This window comes from Rattus norvegicus, chromosome 8 (genome assembly GCF_036323735.1).
Source record: "Rattus norvegicus strain BN/NHsdMcwi chromosome 8, GRCr8, whole genome shotgun sequence".
Classification (NCBI taxonomy): domain Eukaryota; kingdom Metazoa; phylum Chordata; class Mammalia; order Rodentia; family Muridae; genus Rattus; species Rattus norvegicus.
In genome coordinates this window covers 55,098,771-55,121,466 of record NC_086026.1, presented here as the reverse complement: position 1 = coordinate 55,121,466, position 22,696 = coordinate 55,098,771, and the positions used below count along the sequence as shown (strand labels likewise).

Sequence of the window (22,696 nt, the reverse complement as noted above, 5' to 3'; positions counted from 1 at the left end):
CCTGAATAGCTCTGGGTTGGCAGAAGGAGAGAAAGCTGGGAGTGGTGGAATTGTTTGGATTTTTTTACTTCTGCTTTTTATTTTGGAAAGCTGTGCAGAAAAAAATTCAACAAAATGTTGCTTTGAAAAGTAAAAATCAAATCTTAAGCATTAAAAAATTCATATTAACAATTAGCTCCAAAGATGGGAAGGGGAGAAGGCCAAGAATGGAGGAAAAGTCAGGCGGACAGCTGGCCTCTGGAATGAAGGCCATTTCCCTGAGCACTTTGCAGAGGAAGACAGGTGGTCATAGGCAGGGGCTCCCATGCTATCTTAGACAACACTGTGTCTCAGCTCTCTGCAGCCCAGCAGGACAACTTCCCCAGTGAGGCAGCAAGGGTGCTGGCTGGGAATCCTGTGCCTCCCAGTTTTCCTGGGACACGCCACCATTCCTTCAGCAGGAAGGGTGAGTGGTAGTGAAGGTACGGGCTTCAGAACAGGCACACAGGAAAGGGTAATGAAGGCAGCTGCTTTCAGGGTAGGCATGTCTAGGCTCTTGCCAGCCTCTCTCTGGGCCCTCGGTACAGCGGCACTTCTGTTGAGAGTGTTCCTAGGTATACAGGCACCTGCTGCATAACTTGTGAAGGGGTGGAGGTCCTGATGGCCGAGGACAGTGACTAGCCCGAGAGAGATGAAATCAAGGGCTGCCTGGCCTGGGCGCCAACCCCTTGTCGAAAGGCTCTCAGCAAAGCTCAGCTAGAGGAGCCATGAACACCAGTCCCTTACCACTGCGCTTAATTAAGATGGCCCTCACCCTCTTGAGAAGGCTGAGAATGCTTCAGAGGCCTTGGGTGGCAGATGTCACTATCAGGACCATTCTCTCCTGAGCATCCATGATTGAAAGCCTCATAACCAAGTTTAGGAAGAGCCTGTTGTACATGGAAGAAGCTGGGCTCTGGGGTCAGCAGATCTGTCCATCCTTCAGGTCTGGGGGTTGGTGGGGAGGACAATCCAGGTCACTCTTACTGTTCTGGGACAGACTCCAGTCAGCTTCCCCCAGCAGCTCTGGGGCCAGCAAGCTAGAGGCAGTTGTGCAGTCCCCGTGCTCTGAATCCACTCCATCCAGGTCCTTGCTGCTGCACAGTGGCATTGATTCTAGTGCTGTCCCCACTTCCTTGGAGTTTTGGCTTTGTGGGGGCCAGGGGCAGCATCCTCTCCTGCAGCCATGGGTGGAAGCCTTGCTCCTCTGGCTCAGGCACACTTCTAGCATGTAGTAAATGGTCCAGAAGACACTGAAGCAGCCAACCAGCACAAGGGTCTGGAAAGCCAAGCACTGCTGGGTTAGTGACAGGTCTAGCCCAGAAACACGAGCCCAGGCAATCTCTCCCTTCTGGGACCACATTTCTCAACCCAACCACTATGTTAACTTTCCTTATATACATGTACTTTCTTCTAGGAAGACACTAACAGTGATGTTAGGGATGCATGCCCTCTAAATCTCTCATTTCCCACTTCATCTGGAGTAATACCAAGGAACAAATCCCCCAGGACAATCCTGTGTTAGCTATGGCTAGAGTTTCAGTCTCTGTACCTTGAGTGTGTTAGGGGTAATGCTGTAACCATCCTCCTCAGGAATTTTCAGTCCAGGTGGGCAAGGCAGAGTGAAGTCATCATGCAGGTATTTTCCACTCATAGCACTTTCTAAGAGACTATAGGACAAAAAGAGACAAGGATACATTGCTAACATGGTACTTACACCATCTGCCCCAACCTTGTAGCTGAAGAGTGAGGGGAGCCCCAAAGCAGGAAGGGCAGGGGTACCATGAGTTCCCAATCCATGACTCTGTCCCTTGGCCTAAGCCTGAAGCACAGTTGGCATCAGGAGGTTGAGCTTCCCTACTTCTCAAGAGCCCTCTCCCTCTTTCCTCTGATGGATGCACCTACCTTTGTCTGTCCTTGATGTCTACTGGACTCCACGTGGAGCCATACAGCGTCAGCTGCCACTGCTGGAGGATGCCCACCTGGAGCGGCTCATCTCCTAGGGCAGTAAGTGGGTAGACATATGCTGTGTACTGTGGGCCATGCACAACAATAGAGCCTGGTCCACCCAGCCACCCAAGGGGATTCAGACCACATGGTCTGCCATTCACAGTTTGTGTCCCACAGACCCCCAAGGATTCTGCAGAAGTACCTCACAGGGCATCCTACAGACAGAACAGAAAGGTTGAAGGGCATATGGAGAGCAGTGTTTTGCCTTTGCCTCCCATACTCTGGGGCATGCCCGGACTTTTCCTTCAAAGGAAAAAATGTCCTATCAAAACGAAAGGTCAAAGGCTGCTGGTCATGTGAATACCTATCCTGACTGGAAGCTGGGAAGGCTGGGCTCCATGCCCAGACGCCCTGTGCTGATACTAGGGTTATTTAATACTCTTGCTATTGTGACCTCACTTCTATCATGATCCTCAACAACTCTCTTCAAGCCTAAGGACCTCCGTTTCTCTAAAAAGCAAAATGGTGAAAGTTTGTCCTGCCCTTACCTGCCTATCAGGACGGGCCGAAGGATGGTTATATGTGAAAGGGCTTGAAATGTGGTTTCAACAAGGAATTTTTGTTGCTATCCTGAGGAAAAATGGATCAGTCACTTCTCCAAGGATTATAGAGGCAGTATAAATGAGCAGTTTTACGGACAATGCCTACTTTTAGGAGAGGACACACTTATTGGCATGTACCATCTTCACCAACAGCAACCTGCCTATTACCAATGGAGCACTTCCTGTGGGCGGCATGAGACTCAAGGGGGACAAGGGAGTGTAAGACAGGAGGGCTCACCTACATCCCTGATAACCAGTCTGTAGACTCCTCTTGCTCTTTCCCCCCAGCACCGCACAGTGGAAAATGTCCAGTCATTGAAGCCGTTAGGGTCCCTGGGAAAGAGCAAAGAAAGCACATGGATGCCTAGCACAGACAGCTGAAACAGCACAGAAACAGGAAGGCCCCATAAGCCCCTGGGACAGCTATCCTGCTCCTGGGATCTCAGTACAAGTTAGCTTTGACTTTGTGTATAGGCCAGTAGTGAAAGCGCAGGGCTGAAAACTCTACAGATCTAAGTCCTTTTCTCCCTTTTAGACAGGTCAAACCATAAAGCCCTATCTGGTCGTGATTATTTTTCCTTTTCCACCTAAGCAACTTGAGTACAGGGGTTACAGTATGTGCTGTTCTTTCTGCATTGAGCCCAGCATGCTGAACAAGTGTCTACAACTGAGCCTATACCTTAGGCTGTTGGCTTGTCTTGCTAGGTAGCCCAGGCTGGTGTCCTTGTCTTACCAGCATCTCCAGCACTGGGGTTATAGCCACCGCAGCACTACACTTAGCTTTCCACAGGGTTAGGGGAACACGTGGAGAGTAGAATGCCAAGTGTGGATGGACACGTCAATAAAGCATGGTCAATGGCTTCCAGTTGCTAAGGGCAACCAGGGGTACAGCTTCCTTCAGTGTCTGTTTGAGAAGGCCTTTATGAAGAGAGGTTGGGTGGCCATGAGCAGGTGTACATACGAGTCCATGCTGCGGGGCGCGCCGATCAAAGACATCATGCCACTGGGACAAAACAGTTTCAGTTCTAAGCTGCCACGTCGTGGGTGAGTGATGGAGACTGTCACCGCCACATGTTCCAGGGTCTTCAGCCCCGACATCTCCAGGTCCGTCCTGCTGACTATAGGAAGTCAGACTAGGCAGTTTGGAAACTAGCCCATAAACATGCCCTCATTTCATCCCAACATATACAAAGGCACGCATGTACCAAAGCCACATACAACATCAGTAATACAATGTACTCCAGCAAATGGAATGCAGTGCTGTAGTCAAGTTCCTACCTAGATCAGAGTCTAGCTAGGGAGACAATACGGCCAAGATGATATAAGAACTCCATCATTCATCTGCTCAAACCCATCCACTGTGCACCTCCCACACTTGAGGCACTGTACAAGATGAAGAGAATACAGAGAAGTGTACATAGTCCTTAGCTCTATTTGCAAACACAAAATGACATTTGATGTGCAGCATATCAGATGAGTTGAGGCACATAGCACTGAGTGCTGAGTGAGGAAATCAATTCAGACTAGCGGAGGACATTCTAGATGGGGGACAGTATTAAAAAGATAGAGGTAAATAAAGAATTTTCATGTATTTAAGACAATACAATAGTAATTTATAAAACTACTAGACTGGATATGCTTCAAAAAAGTTATGCAGAATAAAAATGCTGATCTCAAGGATTTATACTGCTTAATTACACTTTCCAGACATCAGGGATGTGGAAGAGATTCATGTGGCCACAAAGAGGTCCTATGATAGCACATTTCAGGTCCCGACTGTGGTAGTGGTTACACAAGTACATACATGACCTATCATAGAGCTGCGCACACACACACACACACACACAGATGCAAAACTGTGAAACTGATCATGTTCTAGGTGCTGTGCCAACAGTAAGTACTTGGTTTTGATACCATATTATAATTACAGGACACTAACATTAAGGAAAGGGTATATGAGATTTCCTTGATCATTTTGCAAATTTCAACAAATTTATAATTCTTTCAGAATAAAGGTGTTGAGGGGGGAGTAACAACCTGGGAGACTCAACTAGGAACCAAGAAATTAGACTGCAGTGAGATATAATTATTCTTCTTCTTTTTTTTAAAGATTTATTTATTTTATAAGTACACTGTTACTATCTTCAGACACACCAGAAGAGGGTGTCGGATCCCGTTACAAATGGTTGTGAGCCACCATGTAGTTGCTGGGAATTGAACTCAGGACCTCTGGAAGAGCAGTCAGTGCTCTTACCCGCTGAGCCACCTCTCCAGCCCGATATAATTCTTCTTCTTCTTCTTTTTGTTTTTTTTTGGAGCTGGGACCAAACCCAGGGCCTTGCACTTGCTAGGCAAGCGCTCTACCACTGAGCTAAATCCCCAACCCCATAATTCTTCTTAAAGTATCTTTTCTTGCATTAATTTTTTCAACACATAAGACAAAGTTTAGCAACATCTTTTTAAAAATAATTTACTTTTATTTTATGTTTAATGGTGTTTTGACTACATATATGCCTATGTAAGGGTGCTAGAACAGGAGTTATGGACAGTTGTGAGCTGCTATGTGGGTACTGAGAATTGAACCTGGGTCCTCTGGAAGAGCAGCCAATGCTCTTAACCACAGAACCATCTCTCCAGCCTAACATCTCTTTTTATTTTATTTTATTTTATTTTTTTTAAAGAAGATTTATTTATTATGTATAGAGTTTTGCCTGCATGCATACTTGAAGAGGGCACAGGATCCTATTACAGATGGTTGTGAGCCACCATGTGGTTGCTGGGAATTGAACTCAGGACCTCTGAAAGAGCAGTCAGTGCCCTTAAGCACTGAGCCATCTCTCTAGCCCAAAGAGTGACATCTTAACTTTACAGATAAGGAAGACGGAGGGGTGCTGAGAAATATGGGAATGGGAAACTAAGATAAAAAGAAGGACTTTACTTTTTTGTTTTGTTTTTCAAGGCAGGGTTTCCCTGAGTAGCACTGGCTGTCCTGGAACTCAGATCCGCTTGCCTCTGCCTCCTGAGTGCTGGCATGTGCTGCCACCACTAGGCTAAATCTTTAGAAAATACTAATACAAAGGAAAACGAAAGTCAAACAATAACCCCTACCTTGCTTGATCCTTACATCTGACTCTGTTTTTGTTTATTTTGGTTTATTTTGGTTGTTTGAGGTAAGGTCTCTCTATGTAGCCCTGGCTGTCTTGGAGCTCACTGTTTAGATCAGGCTGGCATGGAACTCAAGAGATCTTCCTGCCTTTGCCTTCCAAATGCTGGGATTAAAGGCATATGCCACCATACCTGGCTTACACTAATTTTTAAGTGCTGTGGGCAGAGACCTGGATGGCAAACTATTTGGGTAAACTATTATTTTTAATAGAATTAAATAAGTTAATGCCTAAAATGGACAACTACTTTGAATACCAGCTGGTTGAGTTTTTTTGTCATTTAGGAAGAGGGAACCTTAACGAAGAAAATGTCCCTATCACAATGGCCTGTGAACTTCTTCACTGATGACTGATATGAGTGGGCATAGCCCATGGAGGGGACAGTACCACCTCTGTGCAGTTGAATGTATAAAAAAATCAGGCTGTGGGGGTTGGGGATTTAGCTCAGTGGTAGAGCGCTTGCCTAGCAAGCTTAAGGCCCTGGGTTTGGTCCCCAGCTTCGGGGAAAAAAAAAAAAATCAGGCTGAGCAAAAACAAACCAGTAAGTAGAGCTCCTCCAATCCCTTTTCAGTTCCCTCCATGATAGACTGTAATCTACAATTAAAATAAACTCTTTCTTTCACACATTGCTTCTAGTCATGGTGTTTCAGCAACACTAGAAACCCTAAGAAACTGGTCGTCACATATTATATTGTCCAGCATTTCTTTTTCCTTTTAACCTTTCATAGTCTATCTAGAAGATATCAAACTTGGTTTGCTTGTTTCCATAATTTGTTGTAAGCTATGACAACCTCTAGCCTTCCTATTTATTTCATGGGCAATCAAAATAAGATTTAAGAGGAGGAACCGTGTAGAAGGGGGGCTGAAATCAAACACAGCAGCTCTGATGAGGGAGGAAACAGAGTGGTGGGGGTGGGAAACGAGTCAGAATACAGCTCAAAGACACTCGTGGTCCAAGAGTCTCAAGTACATAAAGAAAACAGGAACTTTGGACAGTGAGGGAGGCCAGAGAGGACAATGGAGCAGAGGGAATCACAGGCAGCAGAGTAAGACAGGGGCTAATCTATGATCTGCAACAAGGTTCAGAAGGATGAACTACAAATTTGTCCTTGGATGGGACCAAAAATGGGCACCATGAGTATGCTGAGAATATAGTTTAGTAGTAGAGAACTTACTAGCATGAAGAAGAACCTGGGTTCAATTACTATTAGGAAAGTGAGGTGGGCAGGGAGTGATGAAGGAAGGAAAGGAGAAAATACAGACAAACAGAATCTTGAAGGAGGCAGGGACTTCAGCTAGATGGGAAGCAGGAGAAACCTCAGTGGCCTGAAGTTGGAGAGGAGAGGAAGAAAGGAGAGCAGTACTCATGAGGCAGAGGACTGCTGGCAGACTTGGACTGTGCACAAAGCACAGGTGCAAGCAAGCGTTCTGGAATCTTCCATTCTCCAGTGAAGAAACTCCCAGCAAAGCCCACTCTCTTCCCACCCAATAGAGATTTCACACCCAGTGTGAACTGCTTCCTCCTCACTGACTTCTAGTGGGAAAAAAATGCAAGCCTGTTTTGCTCGAGTTGCTCTGCTCAACATGCTTGCTTAGAAACATGCAGATGGTTAAAATAAAAATTCACTGTTATTAAATGCAATTAGGAGGCAGAAGTAAGTGGACTTGAGTTCGAGGCCAGCCTGGCTTACAGGGCAAGTTCTGGGACAGCCAGGGCAACAAAGAGAAACCCTGTCTCGAAAAAGAGAAAAAAAAAAGTTCACTTCCTTGACAGGGAATCACAATTGGGCAGCAACTGCCAGCTACTCAGTACCTATGGAAGATGTCAGACTTTAAGGCATCACATTCCCTGGCCCTAGCTACCATGAAATGTTTGACAGACTCAATAGCTGCACACATCTGGACATCTCCATTACAACTAAAGTCCTGGTTAACAATGCTCAGGGCCCTTTAAGGTTATTTCATCTCTTCTGCTACTGTCTTGGTACTCAGCTCCTTCTGCCTGCCTCCTTTCTCACTTTTTAAAACAGAGCCTCCCTTTGCAGTCCTGGCTGGCCTGGAACTCACTATGTAAGCCAAGATGAACTTACAGTAATCTTCCTGTCCTCTGACACCTGAGTGTAAGACTACAGACAGCTGTCATCATGCTCAGCTTCCTTCTGTTTCTTAAAAAGTTTGTTTTCAGCCCTCAACCTACAGTCAGCCTGATTTTGCTTGAAGACTATGATCAGTTGGCTCTAGGGGACAGGGTCTGGCTTATTTGTGTCTGTAAGGTGTACAATGTGCTAGATCAATTGTGGCTGACTGGGATGAGGTGTCTAGACCATCCAGGATTGATTGTAGGGATGGGGCATCTAGACTGTCTGGGGCTGAGTCACTCAGTTCTGTACTCTGTGACCACCAAGCCAGCCTTCCAGGCTCACACTTTCTATCCTGCTTCGCTCTATCTATCGAAGGCTGAATGTGCTCAGGGTAAGAAATCTTTCGCTGGCTTCTGCAGTAGGAAGGCCTGCTTACCACTCTGGTGGAAGATGCCACCAGCAAAACTCCTGGATCTTTACCTCCTGCCCTGTATCCTGCTCTCTTCACTTCCCTTCTATGCTTTCTAGTGACCAACAGACAACTGCCAGCCACCCAGTTCCTACGGGAGATGTCAGACTTTAAGTTAAGGGGCCACAATCCCTGGATAATGAAGCAGAGGATAACAGAACTGAAGGTCTCTGACACTGAGCAGCTCACTTGTTCATCTGACAGAAGTGAGAGGAAACAGCCCCGAAGAGAGTAAAGGTTAAAAGGCCCACAATCCCCAAGACACTGTGGAAAGGCCAGGGGCTTCCCAGAACCACATTCCTGGGTATGTTTTCTGCTCTTCCTATGACAGCATGCTGCTCATGGAAAAATGTATCCCCTAGGCCCTGTCTCCATCCATGCACAGGGAAACTGACAAGAGTGGGATATGCTTAGGGAGAAAGGTGTTTAACCTATTGAAGTGTCCATAAGAAAGGCTGTCCTATCCTCCCACCCAAGGTCCCTCCTTTGGTCATTCTTTTTTCTAGACACCATGTCTCTGGTCTGAGCACTTTCAAGGGGCACAGGAAAATTAAGGACAGAGTTCTGATATCAGCATGGAGCACATACACCTCAGTATTCACAAAAAATAGCAAATAACTCTGGTTGTCAAATTTTCTCAAGGGTAAACATGGGGCTAAGAGTAGGAATAATTGAGAAATGTGCATGCAGAGAAGCTGGGGTAGAGCTGAGTGGTAGGGCATGTGTGCTTAGGATGTATGAGGCAATGGGTTCTTTCCCAAGCACCCAAACAAAAACAACGCAGGCAGAAGGTTGCTGCATAAAACATCTAGATCCAGCTTCCCATCTCTCTCAGAAGGGTTTCTACCTCTGTGGTTAGCATGTAACCACATCCCATGGGTCCTGCACTCCTTCACAGACAGACCTTGTAATGGCAAGCAGAGAGGAAAGAGCAACAGCACAGTAGCAGCTCTGGCCCAGAGGCCCTGAACTTGTGCTTGTCCCACCCCTTAGAGATGGCATCTGGTTTTCTCTGGAGGAAATTAAGAACCGAGCCATGCCCTCCTCTCCGACACACTGGGGCCTCTGGACTGTATAGGGCTGTTTGACAAGATTTTTGCATGGAAGTCACAAGGACTTCTTTCAACCCTGCTGAGACGCCCTAAGCCCCTCTCCCACTCAGCCCTCTGGCTTCCTAGTCTATTGCTTACAGCTCCGCCTTACTATTAGGAACTCAGGAGAAAGGTCTTGTTAAGCAGCCAGAGGCCAGCCAACTCAGAAGCAGCAACATGCCCTAAAATGGTCAAAGAAAACTCCACAGGTTTGGCTACAGCTCAGCTACTGAAGGAAGGGGGAGAACTGGGCAGGGAGGATGAGCTTAGCTTAGCTTCCCCATCACCCACCTCAAGCCTTGGACCTAACATTAACCCCTTGTGCTGAAGGCTTACCATTCCATAGGACCTCCAGAGAGTGGGGGGACCGTGGAACAGCCTTATTTTCTTTCAGCATGGGGCTGACATAGGAAGCTAAGTAAGGGACAGACGTCCAGATCTGTTCAAGGAAAAGTAGGGGACAGCAATTAACAAACAAAACTTATTGTTCTCTCTCTCTCTCTCTCTCTCTCTCTCTCTCTCTCTCTCTCTCACACACACACACACACACACACACACAAAGCTGTCTAAGGTCTAAGCTTTTCTGTCATCATACTCTTTCACTTGAGGTTCCTTCTGTGTCCCAAGTGTCTGATGGGCAGGAGGAAACCAGAAGCACTGAGAGCCTTAGAGTCCGTTCCAGTTCTCCTCTCACTATACTAACACTTAGGGATCTTCCACTTTCTACTGATAAGATAGATGGCTCAGCCAGGATAAGGATAAAGTGGTCAAGTGTCAGTAAAATGCCAGGTGATGTTCAGACATTGGTACCTTCTCTCAGTCTCTGTCTATGTAGGGTGTCCTGCTGGCTAACATGTGGTTTACCTTGGCTGCATTGACAAGTCTCCAGGCGTTGAGCAGGCCGAAACCATGCTGATGGCTGTGGCTGAATCCAGCCTCATTAGTGAGCCAGTCTGCACGATGATCTTCATACTAAAAGAATAGAAGTCTTGGTGAATCTCTAGCCTTGCTTGACTCTCTTCTCCCTGCTCACCTGACAACTGGTCTAGTCCAGACATTCCCACTGAGGCTGCTAGGAATAGATTCCCTCCAAAAGGGTAAGAAAAAAAGTCAGAACCCCATGAGTGACTTGCTTCCTTAGAAGGACTCAAGAGGACAGGCTTCCAAGTGAGAGTGTCACGCCACAGCTCATCTTGGGTCTGTGGTATTGATGGAGTCCTCACACCCATGCTTTACATATCCTACCGAGACATTTGAAACTGTCTCCTGACAGCTCAGCCATGGAGTGGGTGGGCTGGGCACTTCTCAGCCAGTCGCTAACTCTCACCTGAGTGGCTGTGAAGACAATGATGTGCTGGACATCCCGCCACGTGAGGCAGGGCCGCACCTGCAGCATGAGAGCTATCATGCCAGCTGCTAGAGGGGCTGCAGCTGAGGTTCCTGTGTGGCCTTCAGTGCAGCCAGTGCCCTTCTGAAGGTCCCAGTCAGTAGTCACCTGCAAAGTGGAGTAAGGAGTGGGGGGTTAGACACTGGAAGAAGGGAACAAGACAGTCCTTGAACAAGTCTCTCAGGTAGCCCTCTGCTCTTATGCACAGAGTATCAATCAATAGTTAATAGAAACTGAAAGTGACAGCAGTTGCAAGAGGGAAAGTTTCGTGATTCTTTTTTTTTTTTTAAAGATTTATTTATTCATTTATTATATATAAGTACACTGTAGCTGTCTTCAGACACACCAGAAGAGGGCATCGGGTCTCCTTACAGATGGTTGTGAGCCACCATGTGGTTGCTGGGAATTGAACTCAGGACCTCTGGAAGAGCAGTTGGGTGCTCTTAACCGCTGAGCCATCTCTCCAGCCCAAGTTTCGTGATTCTTGCTCCTCTAATTTTTTGTTTGTTTCCTTTTGTCATTTCATTCCTAAATTTTCTACCTCAACTCTCCATAACACAGCTAGCCAGAGAAATAGCTAGATCTACTGGGCTCTGGCTGGAGCTGGGAGAATAACTGTGGGAACCCAGAGTGCATGTTCCCTGAGATGATTACAGCCTTCGGTTGAAGCCTACTGCAGTCTCAGTATCTACACGGCCTGTCTGCTGTGCACTACTGGCCACTGGACAAGCTATTTCCCTGCTCTGGTTGGAATCTTGGTTGGGTTTCTGTGAGCTCCTCTCTCCTACTCATGCCTCTCAAATGAGACATGAAAACTAGAAGACAGCATCTGTTTGGCATCAAGGTGATGCCCCATCAACAACAGTGTCACAAAGTCTAGCTGGGTAAGCCCTGTTAAAGCTTCTCCCCATCACAAAGCTGGTGCAGGCTAGACCAGAGTGCCAACTTCTGCAAAGAGCTGCTTTTTGCCATCGCCTCCCCTAGCCCCACCCCACCCCAGCTGTTACTGCAGCTGCCAAGAGATGCCATTTTCACCCAGACACTGTGATCTCCCAAAGGAAAGGGAAAAACACTCCATGGTGTGGTCTCAACCAGAGAGGAAGCCTGATTGGTGCCAGGGAACAGATTGATTTTTTCCTGTTAAGGAAAGAGCCTGTCTGTGATAGTCTAGAGTACAGATGCAAAGTCTGTGAACTTGCCCATAATGGCAAGAACATCACACAGTGCTAGGAAAATCTAGGGAAGCTCCCTGGGCAAGAAGCCAGATTGTGGGAAGCCTATTCCCCTGGCCCTTATCCTCAGAGACAGCCCCATGCAGCTGCCTGGTCACACAACAGGAGGTTGCCAAGGCAAGGGCATTCCAAAGATGGGAACTTGGCTGAATAAACTCCCTTTACAAATCTGGACAAATTATAGTTCGGATGGAAGGTGGGGTGAGGGTGAGAAAGCGAGTTGAGTTGGGAGGGGTAAAGCTAGGCTCTGTAGAGCAACCATGACGATTCCGTTACAGAGCCTTCTTAGGTCCTTACAGGGGACAGGATGAGAGGGTCCCAGAACTCTGCCAGGTGGTAAGGAGCAGGCCCCTATTCTAACACAGGCCAGCACCCCAGGTAGCCTGCAAACTTCTTGCTTTTCACTTTACTCTATTTTTCTCTTGTCTCCCCAGGGTTGGGGTCAACTGGCATAGAGCCTTGGAACATTGTGTTGACCAGAAGTCATTTACTGGCATAACAAATTCATTTGTAAAATGAACTTGACCCTGTGTGAAGATGAAGCTACTTAATTCCCAGTAAGCTCAGGGACAACCCAACTGGCCATTGGCAAATGCTGACAAGCATCTGGCTCCTGCCCAGCTTTGGCCTGGAGCATTCAATTCTTACTTGACACTGTTAGTGGCAACAGGGACATCCAGGGTTTTCTCTGGGACTCTGGTCCAGAGGCTCGACTGATGAAGGCTGGGTTGGAGCCCAGCAGATGTCCTGAGTCCTTCAAAGGTTGTGTGTGTACTACAGAAGCTCTCCACTCCCCTGCTGCATTCTCAGGCTTTGGCTTAAGTTAGAGGTCTAGTGAAGGACAGGGTCAGTTCCAACTTCCTGTCCTGTGCATCCCTGAGACAAGCACTGCCTTTATTCCTAAGGTGAACACGGCAGTCAGTATTTATAAAAGGACTGAATAGCACACAGAAAGTTGTAAAGGCCCAAATTCTGCCATAAGTATTCTGTGAACAAGTTAAAAAGTTTATGATCGAACCACTAACAGAGGAGGATCAGGAAGACAATGGAATCCTCCGCTCCAGTGACCTGAAGACCAGCCTAAGTTATACGACCCTTTCTCAAACAATGAGGTGAAAGAGACCTGTTTTACCAGGTGTGGTGCATTACGTGTGAATCTCAACACACAGGAGGCCAAGGCAGGAAGATGGCCAGTATATTCAAGGCCAATCTGAACCATATTATGAGTTCCTACTCAGCTGGGCACAGCGTGAGCCCTTGTCTCAAGCCACCCCTGCCCTCACTGCCACATGGCCAGGGTCCCGGAAGTGCTCACAATGCTCCGCAGCATCTTGTCTCCTCCACTGAAGGTGACTGCCAGCATGGAGGCACACTCCTCTGCATAAAAAGGCATCCGTCCCTCCTCATCCACAGCTCCTGGCACAGAAAAGCAAGACAGGAGCTCACATAAGGATCGTATAGGTAGCACCTGAGTTGTCTTCATCATGAAGGGATGAGCTCAGAGGAGGACCACAGCCCTCATCTGTATGTGGGCAGGGACCTCAAACGGCAGAGGGATTTCTTGCGCTACACCACTCTTCCCACAGGCTTCAGGCAAAAGTGAGGGCCTTCCACCTCTGTACTTGGTCACTTGTTTTCAATTTGTACTAAGATCTACTGTGAGTCATACATATTAGGTACAGAACCATGTGGAAAAGGCTACATCTTGGAAGGTGTAGGAAGGACACAGTATGCAGTGCTAGAGAGGGGTAGGGACAGTTCCTTGTGATCTAAGGAGTCAGTATGAGGCTGATGTCAAGAAGCCTATAGTCAGGTAGGAAGTCAAGTAAACAAATAATAAAAAGTAAAATGACAAACTTTATAATTGGGAGTGCAAGACAGCAGTCCTTAATTCAGGTTAAAGGGTAGCCAGAGGCAGCTTTAAGTCAGTGGCCATGGAAAGAGACCAATGTGTAGTTCAAACCTACATAATGGTAGTGAAGACAGGTGGGTGATTTCTAGGGAATGTTTGAACATGCTCCAGAGAAACCCTCAGAGCTTACAAGAGCTGGGTTAGTACTATCTGATCCTCAAGAGATGACTGTGATTATACACTTAAAGATAAACAGAACGAGTGGAGACACAAAACACACCCAGGTGACTCCATGCCCATGGAGTCTCTAGACCACTACCTATGGTGACAGTGTAGATGGAGTTGGCATAGCCATCATAGTTGCAGTTGTCATTGTGCTGGCCACCATTACCACTGGCAACCACAAAGATACTTCCAAAGCCTTGGCGACCAGCCATCACTCCATGTTGTAAGGCAGCCTGAAGAACAAAAATGTCAGGCTATTAGTCAAGCAGCTAATAGAAAAGCCTGTACCTATTGAACCAGCCATCCTTCTCCTCCCACTTCTAGAACAAGAAAAGAACAAGGGAGAGGCCCTGGGGAAAGGGGAAAGAGATTTAGACACACACATCAAGTGGGAGAAAGGTAAGAATTGACAGTGTTTGGGCTGGAGAGATGGCTTAGCAGTTAAGAGCACTGGCTGCTCTTCCAGAGGGCCCAGATTCAATTCTCAGAACCCACGTGACAGCTCACAACTGTCTGCAACTCCAACATCAGGGGATTTGATACCCTCACATAGATATACATGCAGGGAAAACACCATTGGACACAAAACTCAATAAATCTAAAAAATAAAAAAAATGAATAGTCTTCGACAGACCTATTCTGCTTATCAGATAACTGAGCAGAGTGATGAATAGAAACCCAGAATGAGATCCCAGAGAAACAAGCTGAAGTTCTCCAAGCACCAGTGTCCCACAGCCCCCATTCCTAGGGAGGCACACAATCTTTTTTGACAGGATGCTAAATGGTATAAGTTGGGCACTACAATGAAAGTAGGATGGGAAGAGGGTTTGATTGGAGGTTCTTCTAAAACCAAATAAAGAGGGTCTCAAAGGTTCCCCATTCTTCATGCTCCTCAGTTACCTTCCCAAGCTGATGAGGACCATCCACTGTCTTCCCATCATCATCGGGGCCCCAGCTGTTGAGATACACAAAGGGAAGAGTAGAACCAAGTTGGAGCTACCCATCTAGGCTCTCCCTGACTTACCAAGCCATTCTCCTGCTCGAGGTTTTACTCTTCTCCCAAGGAACCCCATGATTAAAAGACACATGGTGTCATGGGTCCATTTTCTTCCAAAGTGGAAAGCGGAAGTACACGCTAAGACTCTTCTTTACTTGGAAATTTCCCCATTTAGAATGACTTCACCTATCCTTCCTCAGGTCCCAGGGAAGCAGAAGATACATAGTGGCATAGGGACAGGGCCCTCCTGTGACTTACAGAGCTACTGCTAGGCATAAGTGCTTGGATTTCCTTTTATTAAAGTTTGTATCTGGGGTTGGGGATTTAGCTCAGCGGTAGAGCGCTTGCTTAGCAACCACAAGGCCCTGGGTTCGGTCCCCAGCTCCAAAAACAAAACAAAAAAAAAAAAAAAAAGAAAAAGAAAAAGTTTGTATCTGAGTGTTTAGCCCAAATGTACGTACAAGTTCAACATGTATGGAATGCCCCTAGAAGCCAGGTTTCAGATTCCCTCAAATTGGAGTGACTGAATGTTATGAGCCATCGTGTGGTTACTGGGAACTGAAACCAGGTCCTCTGTAAGAGCATCAAGCACTCTCAGCCACCAAGCCATTCCTCTAGCTCAAAGGTGGTAGTTGTTGTCAAGAGATAAGTTTCTCTGTGTAGCCTTGGCTGTCCTGGAACTCATTATGTAGATCTGGCTGGCCTTGAACTTAGAGATCCATCTGCCTCTAACTTCTGAGTGCTGGGATTAAAAGTGCATGCTGGCATGTCAGACAAGTTCTTGGTTCTTAAGTTGAGCAGGGCCTATGAGACGCCTCAGGGGTAAAGGTGTTTGCTATGAAGGTTGACTTTGATCCCAGGGGCCCATATAAAGGTAGAAGGGGAAACTACACAAGGTTGTCCTCTGATCATGGCACTGGCACACACCCCACATACCCCCAATAAAAATAGATTAAAGAGAATTCAAGAAAGGTACTGGTCAGGGGAAGAACAGGCTCTATTAATATGATGGGGGCCATCCATCCTAAACTCCTCTTATCCAGCTCCTAAACCCACAGCCTGAAGCTTCAAGAGCGTCTTTGCAGGGAGCACTGAACTCAGTGCACTTTCTTTTAAGAGCATTGTAAGTATACAAAACAAATGCAGGCATTTTGGGACACTCTTTTTGTGGCATGTTTAAGACTGAGTACCCTGGGGCTGGGAATCTAGATAAACGAGGGAAATGGCCTTATTAGCTGAGTCTAACAAGGAATCCCTGCTAGGCTAGGGGCAGCCTATTTTGCTATGCTTTTTTTTTTTTTTTTTGAAAGATCTGTCCCAGAGACTCAAATCTCTCACCTCCTCACCTGCAGCTCTCCTCTCCTTACCTGCAGCTGTAGATGTCATTGATCTGATAGTGTTTGTTGAATGCCACAGCTTCCATACTGTCTGTGAGTGGTCCATCCAGCACCCGGATACCTAGGTATTGAAGTTATACCAGATCCTCACTGATACTGGTCCCATAAGAAACTAGAAATAGTCCCCATTCCCCAAGTAGGGTGCCAGGTGGTACAGTGGTAATTGTGGAATAGCTGTATGTTCTTTCGCACCTTTGAGTGTGTATGTTTCATAGCTACGTATGTGGGGGTGTAAACGCATCAGTGTGCATATGCATGTGTGGTGGCAGCAAAAGGTCTTCTATCTTGGATAGTATTCTTCAGAACCCTTGCCTTTGACATAGGGCCTCTCACTGGGACCCAGGGACCCAACTAAGTTAGGCTGGCTGGCCAGTGAGCCCCATGGATTCATCTACCACTGTGTTCCCTGTACAAGAAAACCTAATCATTTCTAGCTTTCTGCATGGGTGCCAGGGATTGAACTCAGGTCCTCAGGCTTGCATGGTAAGCACTTTATGGAACTACACACCAGACCCCTCCTTGCACTTTGAATTTTTATACCATATATAAGTGTTACTAGTTCAAAAAAATGTGGGTTTTTTTTTTTTTGTTGTTTGTTTGTTTGTTTGTTTTTTTAGGACACAGTTTCTCTGTGTAGTCCTGGTTCTCCTAGAACTCACTTTATAGACCAGGCTGGCCTGAAACTCAAGAGATCTGCCTGCTTCTGCTTCCTGAGTGCTGGGATTAAAAGCGTGTGCCATTATGGCCTGCCTTTTTTTGTTTTTTTGTATGTCTTAGCTGGCATAGGCTTGTCTTAAACTTACTACAAAGCAAAAGATGATCTTGAATTCCTGATCCTCCCCCCCTACTTCCCAAATCCTGGGATTATGGACAGGCAGGCATGTACTACCATGCCTAGCTTTCAAGTGTCTATTATTATGCTTGAACACAGATCTAATGATCCTGAGAGGTGGGAAACACTGGGTTAGAATATAGATGATCTAAGATTTCCCCTTTTAGCTTGGCATTTCATGTGAAACACTAGCTTAGTAATTGACAGAATAAAGGAATTAAGTGAATAGTATTCATTACCTTTGCTACCCCCAGTGATGCTCAAGTTCTTTCCCTAAAATGGAGTGGGTCACATTGTGACGGTAAATTAAGAACAAACAGGGATTTGCAGAGTGCTGAGGCCCCCTGCTGGAAACACAGCCAGCCTGTTGAGGCTTTAGGTTCCCAGGCCATCTGTCAGGATTCAGGAATGTACATCCTTTCCCCTTGACCAACAAGATTGAGATGAAGAACCGTGGAACTACCTTTCTTGAGAGCCATACAGCTAGGCTCTCTTTGGAGAGTGGAGAGCAGGGGACTGAAGAGTTGGGACTGAGAGAGCAGCCTCCATAGATGTGGAGTTGTGGGAGGCACACTTGATAAAATATGGAAACAAGAGCAGAGCACAGTGATGTGGATCAGTGGTGAGCACAAATGTGATCAGAAACAGGAAAGAGAAGGGCTGGAGAGATGGCTCAGCGGTTAAGAGCACTGACTGCTCTTCCAGTGGTCCTGAGTTCAAATCCCAGCAACCACATGGTGGCTCACCACCATCTGTAATGAGATCTGATGCCCTCTTCTGGCGTGTCTGAAGACACCAACAGTGTACTTATATATAGTAAATAAATCTTAAAAAAAGAAAGAAAGAAACAGGAAAAAGACTTGAGCAGGTGCAGCTTGGGACCTACAGCCCAAAATATGAGCATTTGCACATTTACCTGTTTTATATGGTACAATAAATACTGCTGCTAACAACTCATTTGAAATACCACAGCCCTGAAAAATCAATGAGTTAATTAACTTGCTGCTCTTACTCCTTCCTTTAGGCTACAGACACTGAGGGTATGAAAAAGAATGGGGAAGGCAGAAAATAATCACTGTATCCCAGGAGCTTCCCTGGGAAGCATGAGTTACCTGCTATTCGGCTCCCATAGGCCACACCTACTGCACAGAAGCTGTTGTTGGGCACAGCTGCAATTTCTCCTGCACACCGGGTCCCATGGTGGTTACCGTTCTCCTCATCAGGGTGGGGCATAGGATCTGGGTCATTAGAGTTGAGGTCATAGCTTCCCTCTGGGCTCTGAAACACGGAAGGGTCAACTTGGGTTACTTACTGGTTTGAAGGAGTCAGTTCCCAAACATCAGGAGAGCAGGAACTGGGAGTTTCCTCCCACTGCCCTGAGCAAACAAAGGTTATAAAATATGAGCCAAGGACACTGGGGAAAACTGAGAAGGTTCAGGATTATTTGTTTTGTTTTGTTTTTGTTTTGATCAAATGTCTCTCTTGCCTGGTATAGGACTGTGTCCACTGCTTGGGGAAAACCCGGGATAAAAGACTTCAGACTTTCTAAAGGTCCCACCTTAGCCAGACGTTTTCAGAACCTTTGAAGAGAAAGTAGTTGCCCATAGGGTCATTCCCAGCTCCCCTCCCAGGTAAGCAGCAACAAGAGGATGCAGGAATTATTGATATAGACTAAAGTCAACTTCTGGGCCTTAACTGTGAGTTTGGAAAGCTAACTGAGAAAGGAGACAGAAACCCCTCCCAGGCTGTCTGCCTTGGCCCAGTGCCTTCTAGGAAAAGGAACAAAAGGGAAGGAGCAACGTGGCAGCAAGGGCTCACTCCCGGCCACTCACATAGTTGGGTGCAATGTCCTGGACGGTGTGCTCCACTCCGTCGTCCACCACTACCACCGTCACCCCTCGCCCAGTTACATTTCTCTCCCACACACCTGTCACATTGATGTCTCTTCCTGGGCTCCGCCGATTATTCTGTAGAAGATAGAAACCAATTGACACATAGCTCAGCCCAGAGGGGCAAGTTAAAGCTACCCCTCCCTTCCCTTGGCTTCTATCAAAGAACCAAACAGAGGCTACAGACCAACAGGTTCGTGGGGGAACAAAGCCCAGACGGGGCACATTAAAGTCCTGCCCCTCTAATCAATTCTTGGTCTCACTTGTGGTAACTCAAGGGTGAAATGGCAGCTATGGCTAAGTGGTCATTACTATACAGTTAAGGACAGCAATCAGCCTATGCATAACAGGGTCCGACATGAGTAAGAAACTTTTCTAAAAGTTTCACATGCACACTCATTTGTTTTAATGGTCGTTCCATGAGGTATGCACTGCTATGACCTCCATTTTACAGGTGGGGCACAGAGAGGTGAAGCAGCTCTGCCAAAGTACGTGCTAGAAAGCGGAACGCTAGACCAGGAGCGCAGGTCGACTAGCTGGAGAGTGCACACCCTCAGCACTGCCTCGATCTTCACAGCAGACAGGGAAGATGTGGACTAAGAGCAAATTATATTCCTTGTATACAGACATGCCCTTCAGTAAAGTACAGGGCAGTGGGAGAAAGCCTCAGTCAAAAGCACACTAGAGCAGGCCCTGTCTATCTTAGCCGTACTTACCAGGTGCCACTGTTGAGGATACTTGGGATCATTGAAGTGGATGCTGCGCTTGGCCCTCTTCAGCAGCCTCTGCTCTGAGTGCCAGCGCACAGCTTCATGCTTGGCTAACACAGCCTCTGCCTGTTGCCGCATGGCCTCCGCCTCCATGGCTTGCCCGTGCCCAGCTGGCTGGACAAAGAGGTAGTGCCCCTGGAGCTCTCCAATGCGCCCAGCATTCACCAGCCCCGCTGCCTGGGCCACAGCATTTGCCTGTTGTATCAGACTCTCTTCCTTCCTCTCACCTTCTAGGCTGTCCAGATGTACAGCCCAGCTTAGCCCCCCTGCACCCAAGGTGTCAAGACCACCTGCCTCTGTTAGGCCCATGACCTGGGGAACCAGAAAGAAGATGGCTAATTCCAGACAGAGGCAGATAGGCAGGCCCAGGCGGGCATCCAAGCGTGGGACTTTCTGTCTCCCTTTCGGCATCAGAACAGCAGGCTGCAGACAAAGGGAAAAGAATCAGAGAAAGAAAGAAAGAAAGAAAAAAAAAAGCCAGCAACTATAGGAATCTCAGAGAAATGACTGTGGTCTGTCAGTGTGCTCCCCATGGGAAGCCCAACACACCTCTTTCAAGTGATTAGTCTCGTGATATTCATAGTCTCTTTCCTTCCCCTACCAATTACATTTATCCCTAATCAAAATGTTAATCTCCAGGTAGAGTATGAGCCAGGGCTAACCCCGGTGGATGAATTCCATGGCACAATGGACCATCCCTTGGTACCCCAATAACTTGGCATCATTCAGGTGCTTGTGGATTCAGGCTGCTCATTCAGGTACTCCAAGTACACATCAATTACTCCCATGACAGGCAGCATCAGGACCCCATTTTCCTCTTTTTTTTTTTTTTTAAAAAAACTTGAACTCACTATGTATCTCTGGCTGTCCTGGAACTCAGCATGTAGACCATCATGCTGGCCTCCAATTCACAGAGATTCCCCTGCGTCTACCTGGGATTACAGGCATGAGCCACCAGACACAGCTCTAGTTCCCTCTTATCTAGAGACAATATAAGTCTTTTTCCCAGTTGCCTTCTGTCTTCCACTGTGGGGCCCCATTCCTACCTGGGCTCTCTGTGAAGTTTAGGTCCTGGTCTTCGTAACCATACCACACTCATTTTGTGAAACTGGAGGGAGATGTCACCTTCACCGTGAGCAATGTCGACTGGGAACACAGCTGCAGACCTGTGGGCCCCAAGAACAGGAACAATAACAACAAAAAAGTGTTCCACCAAAGCCAGCAAAGCAGAAGCTATAGTGAAGGCTAGGCCTAACCAGTGACCAGCATTAAGTATCATTTCCAGGGATCTAAAACAGGCCACAGACTGGGAGACATCCATCACAATAAGGCCACACCAATACAGAATCCAGATACCCCACTTCTTCACCTATCATGTCATTCTTGCTTGCCTCTTTAAAGGCCTAGCAAGACCTAACTGTTAGCATCCCCCATTAACAGGAAACTGGCAATCCCGCTTCTCAAGGTCCAGATGGGAAAAGCAGGTAGGGTTTTCAGTGAGGGCACAGGCTCCAGCCCTGTCTTCAGCCACCCATAGGAAACAACTACCAAATTAGAACTATAGAGCAACTGTGGGGACAGGAACAAAGCACATGTAGGGTTCTGAGCTGCTTTAAAACTCACTACTGTCTACCGAGCCCACCCTGGAGCAGTCTTGGTACCCAGACATACACTCAGCTGGTGCCAACTTAAAATGTTCTGGAAAAGACTGTTTTACCAAAGACTCCTTGGATCTCATTCACTCTCTATTTCAGGCTGGCCTGGAACTCAAAGAGACCAGCCCGCTTCCACTTCCAGAGTGCTTGGATTATAAAGGTGTGTGCCACCAACGCCCAGCTTAAACAAGCTTTCTTTACCTAATAAAGGTTGGCTGAGAACTTATGATTGTCTTGCTTTCACCCCTTTACTGCTGTTATTACAGGTGTGGGACACCATGCTCTTAAGTTCCCTGGCATATTTCCTCTGACATTCTTCCTGCCCCTGAGCTGCTTCGATTTGTCCCAAGATACCCAGGTGTCTTCCCTAGTCTGCACATAAGTAAATCCAGAGTTTGGTTTGGTTGCAGTTATCCACCCAGGTAGGGTTCCTACAGTCTCTAGGTTCCAACAGAGATTTCTGGAAGAGAAACAGCTTTTTTCTGTCACCCAGGGGCACAGCAGCACTTTTACTCAGACTTCTGGGCAAGAAATCTTAAGCACTCTCTGAAAACAGACCCCCATCTCCCTCAACTAAGGTAGAAGGGCACCTTTCCCGTTCAAGATTCTGTTCTTAAGCCACCGTCCTTCAAGCCCCTTCACTCCTCACAGGAACCAGGGTCTGTACAAAGAGTTAATTTACTGATGCCTCCCTCCCTCCCGCGGACTCGGCTGCTCTGTGCAATGCGCCTCTCTCTCATTAGGACCAATGCTGTCCGGAACCTATGACCCGGAGGCCCGGTCCCTCTAGGGTCGCCCACGCCAGGACCCAAGGTGTCCTCAGCACAGCGCCTCCTCCGCAGTTGCCAACCAGCCCTACTCAAGGGCTACTCGTATTTCCGAAGTCCAGCCCCCTACATCTACTCCCCAACTCACCCACAGCCTTCGTTGCTACTGTTGCAGTTGCTACCGCTGCCGCCGCCGCCGCAGCCGCCACCCTGCGGAAACTCTCAGCTTCCCGGGAGCCGGAGGCGCCACTGACAGCAACATCACTTCCGCCGGGCGCCGCAACCAATCAGCGGCTGGGCCTGCGGCCTCTTGACCAG

General features: G+C 47.3%; 1 protein-coding gene across 6 annotated transcripts; it reads right to left on the bottom strand.

Moving 5' to 3' along the window:
• Positions 1-50: 50 nt before the first annotated feature.
• On the bottom strand, positions 51-22,646 carry Pcsk7 (proprotein convertase subtilisin/kexin type 7). 6 transcript variants are annotated; one of them, NM_019246.2, is made up of 17 exons: positions 22,527-22,646; positions 21,003-21,122; positions 19,903-20,379; positions 19,130-19,264; positions 18,410-18,575; positions 16,436-16,526; positions 14,972-15,026; positions 14,166-14,304; positions 13,310-13,410; positions 10,703-10,870; positions 10,240-10,347; positions 9,712-9,814; positions 3,532-3,688; positions 2,809-2,903; positions 1,924-2,017; positions 1,571-1,688; positions 60-1,297 (listed from the first exon to the last, which is right to left on the bottom strand). In NM_019246.2, the coding sequence occupies exons 3-17, from the start codon at positions 20,365-20,367 to the stop codon at positions 941-943; spliced, it is 2,352 nt and encodes a 783-aa protein (NP_062119.1). In that variant the 5' UTR covers positions 20,368-20,379; positions 21,003-21,122; positions 22,527-22,646; the 3' UTR covers positions 60-940. The 6 variants fall into 6 exon arrangements, 4 of the variants coding, with proteins under 4 accessions (XP_063121098.1, XP_038936896.1, XP_063121099.1 ...); XM_063265028.1 differs by lacking the exon at positions 22,527-22,646 and having other exon boundaries at positions 51-1,297; positions 21,003-21,127; XR_005487748.2 differs by lacking the exons at positions 60-1,297; positions 22,527-22,646 and adding an exon at positions 2,517-2,598 and having other exon boundaries at positions 1,644-1,688; positions 21,003-21,127.
• Between the last annotated feature and the right edge of the window lie 50 nt (positions 22,647-22,696).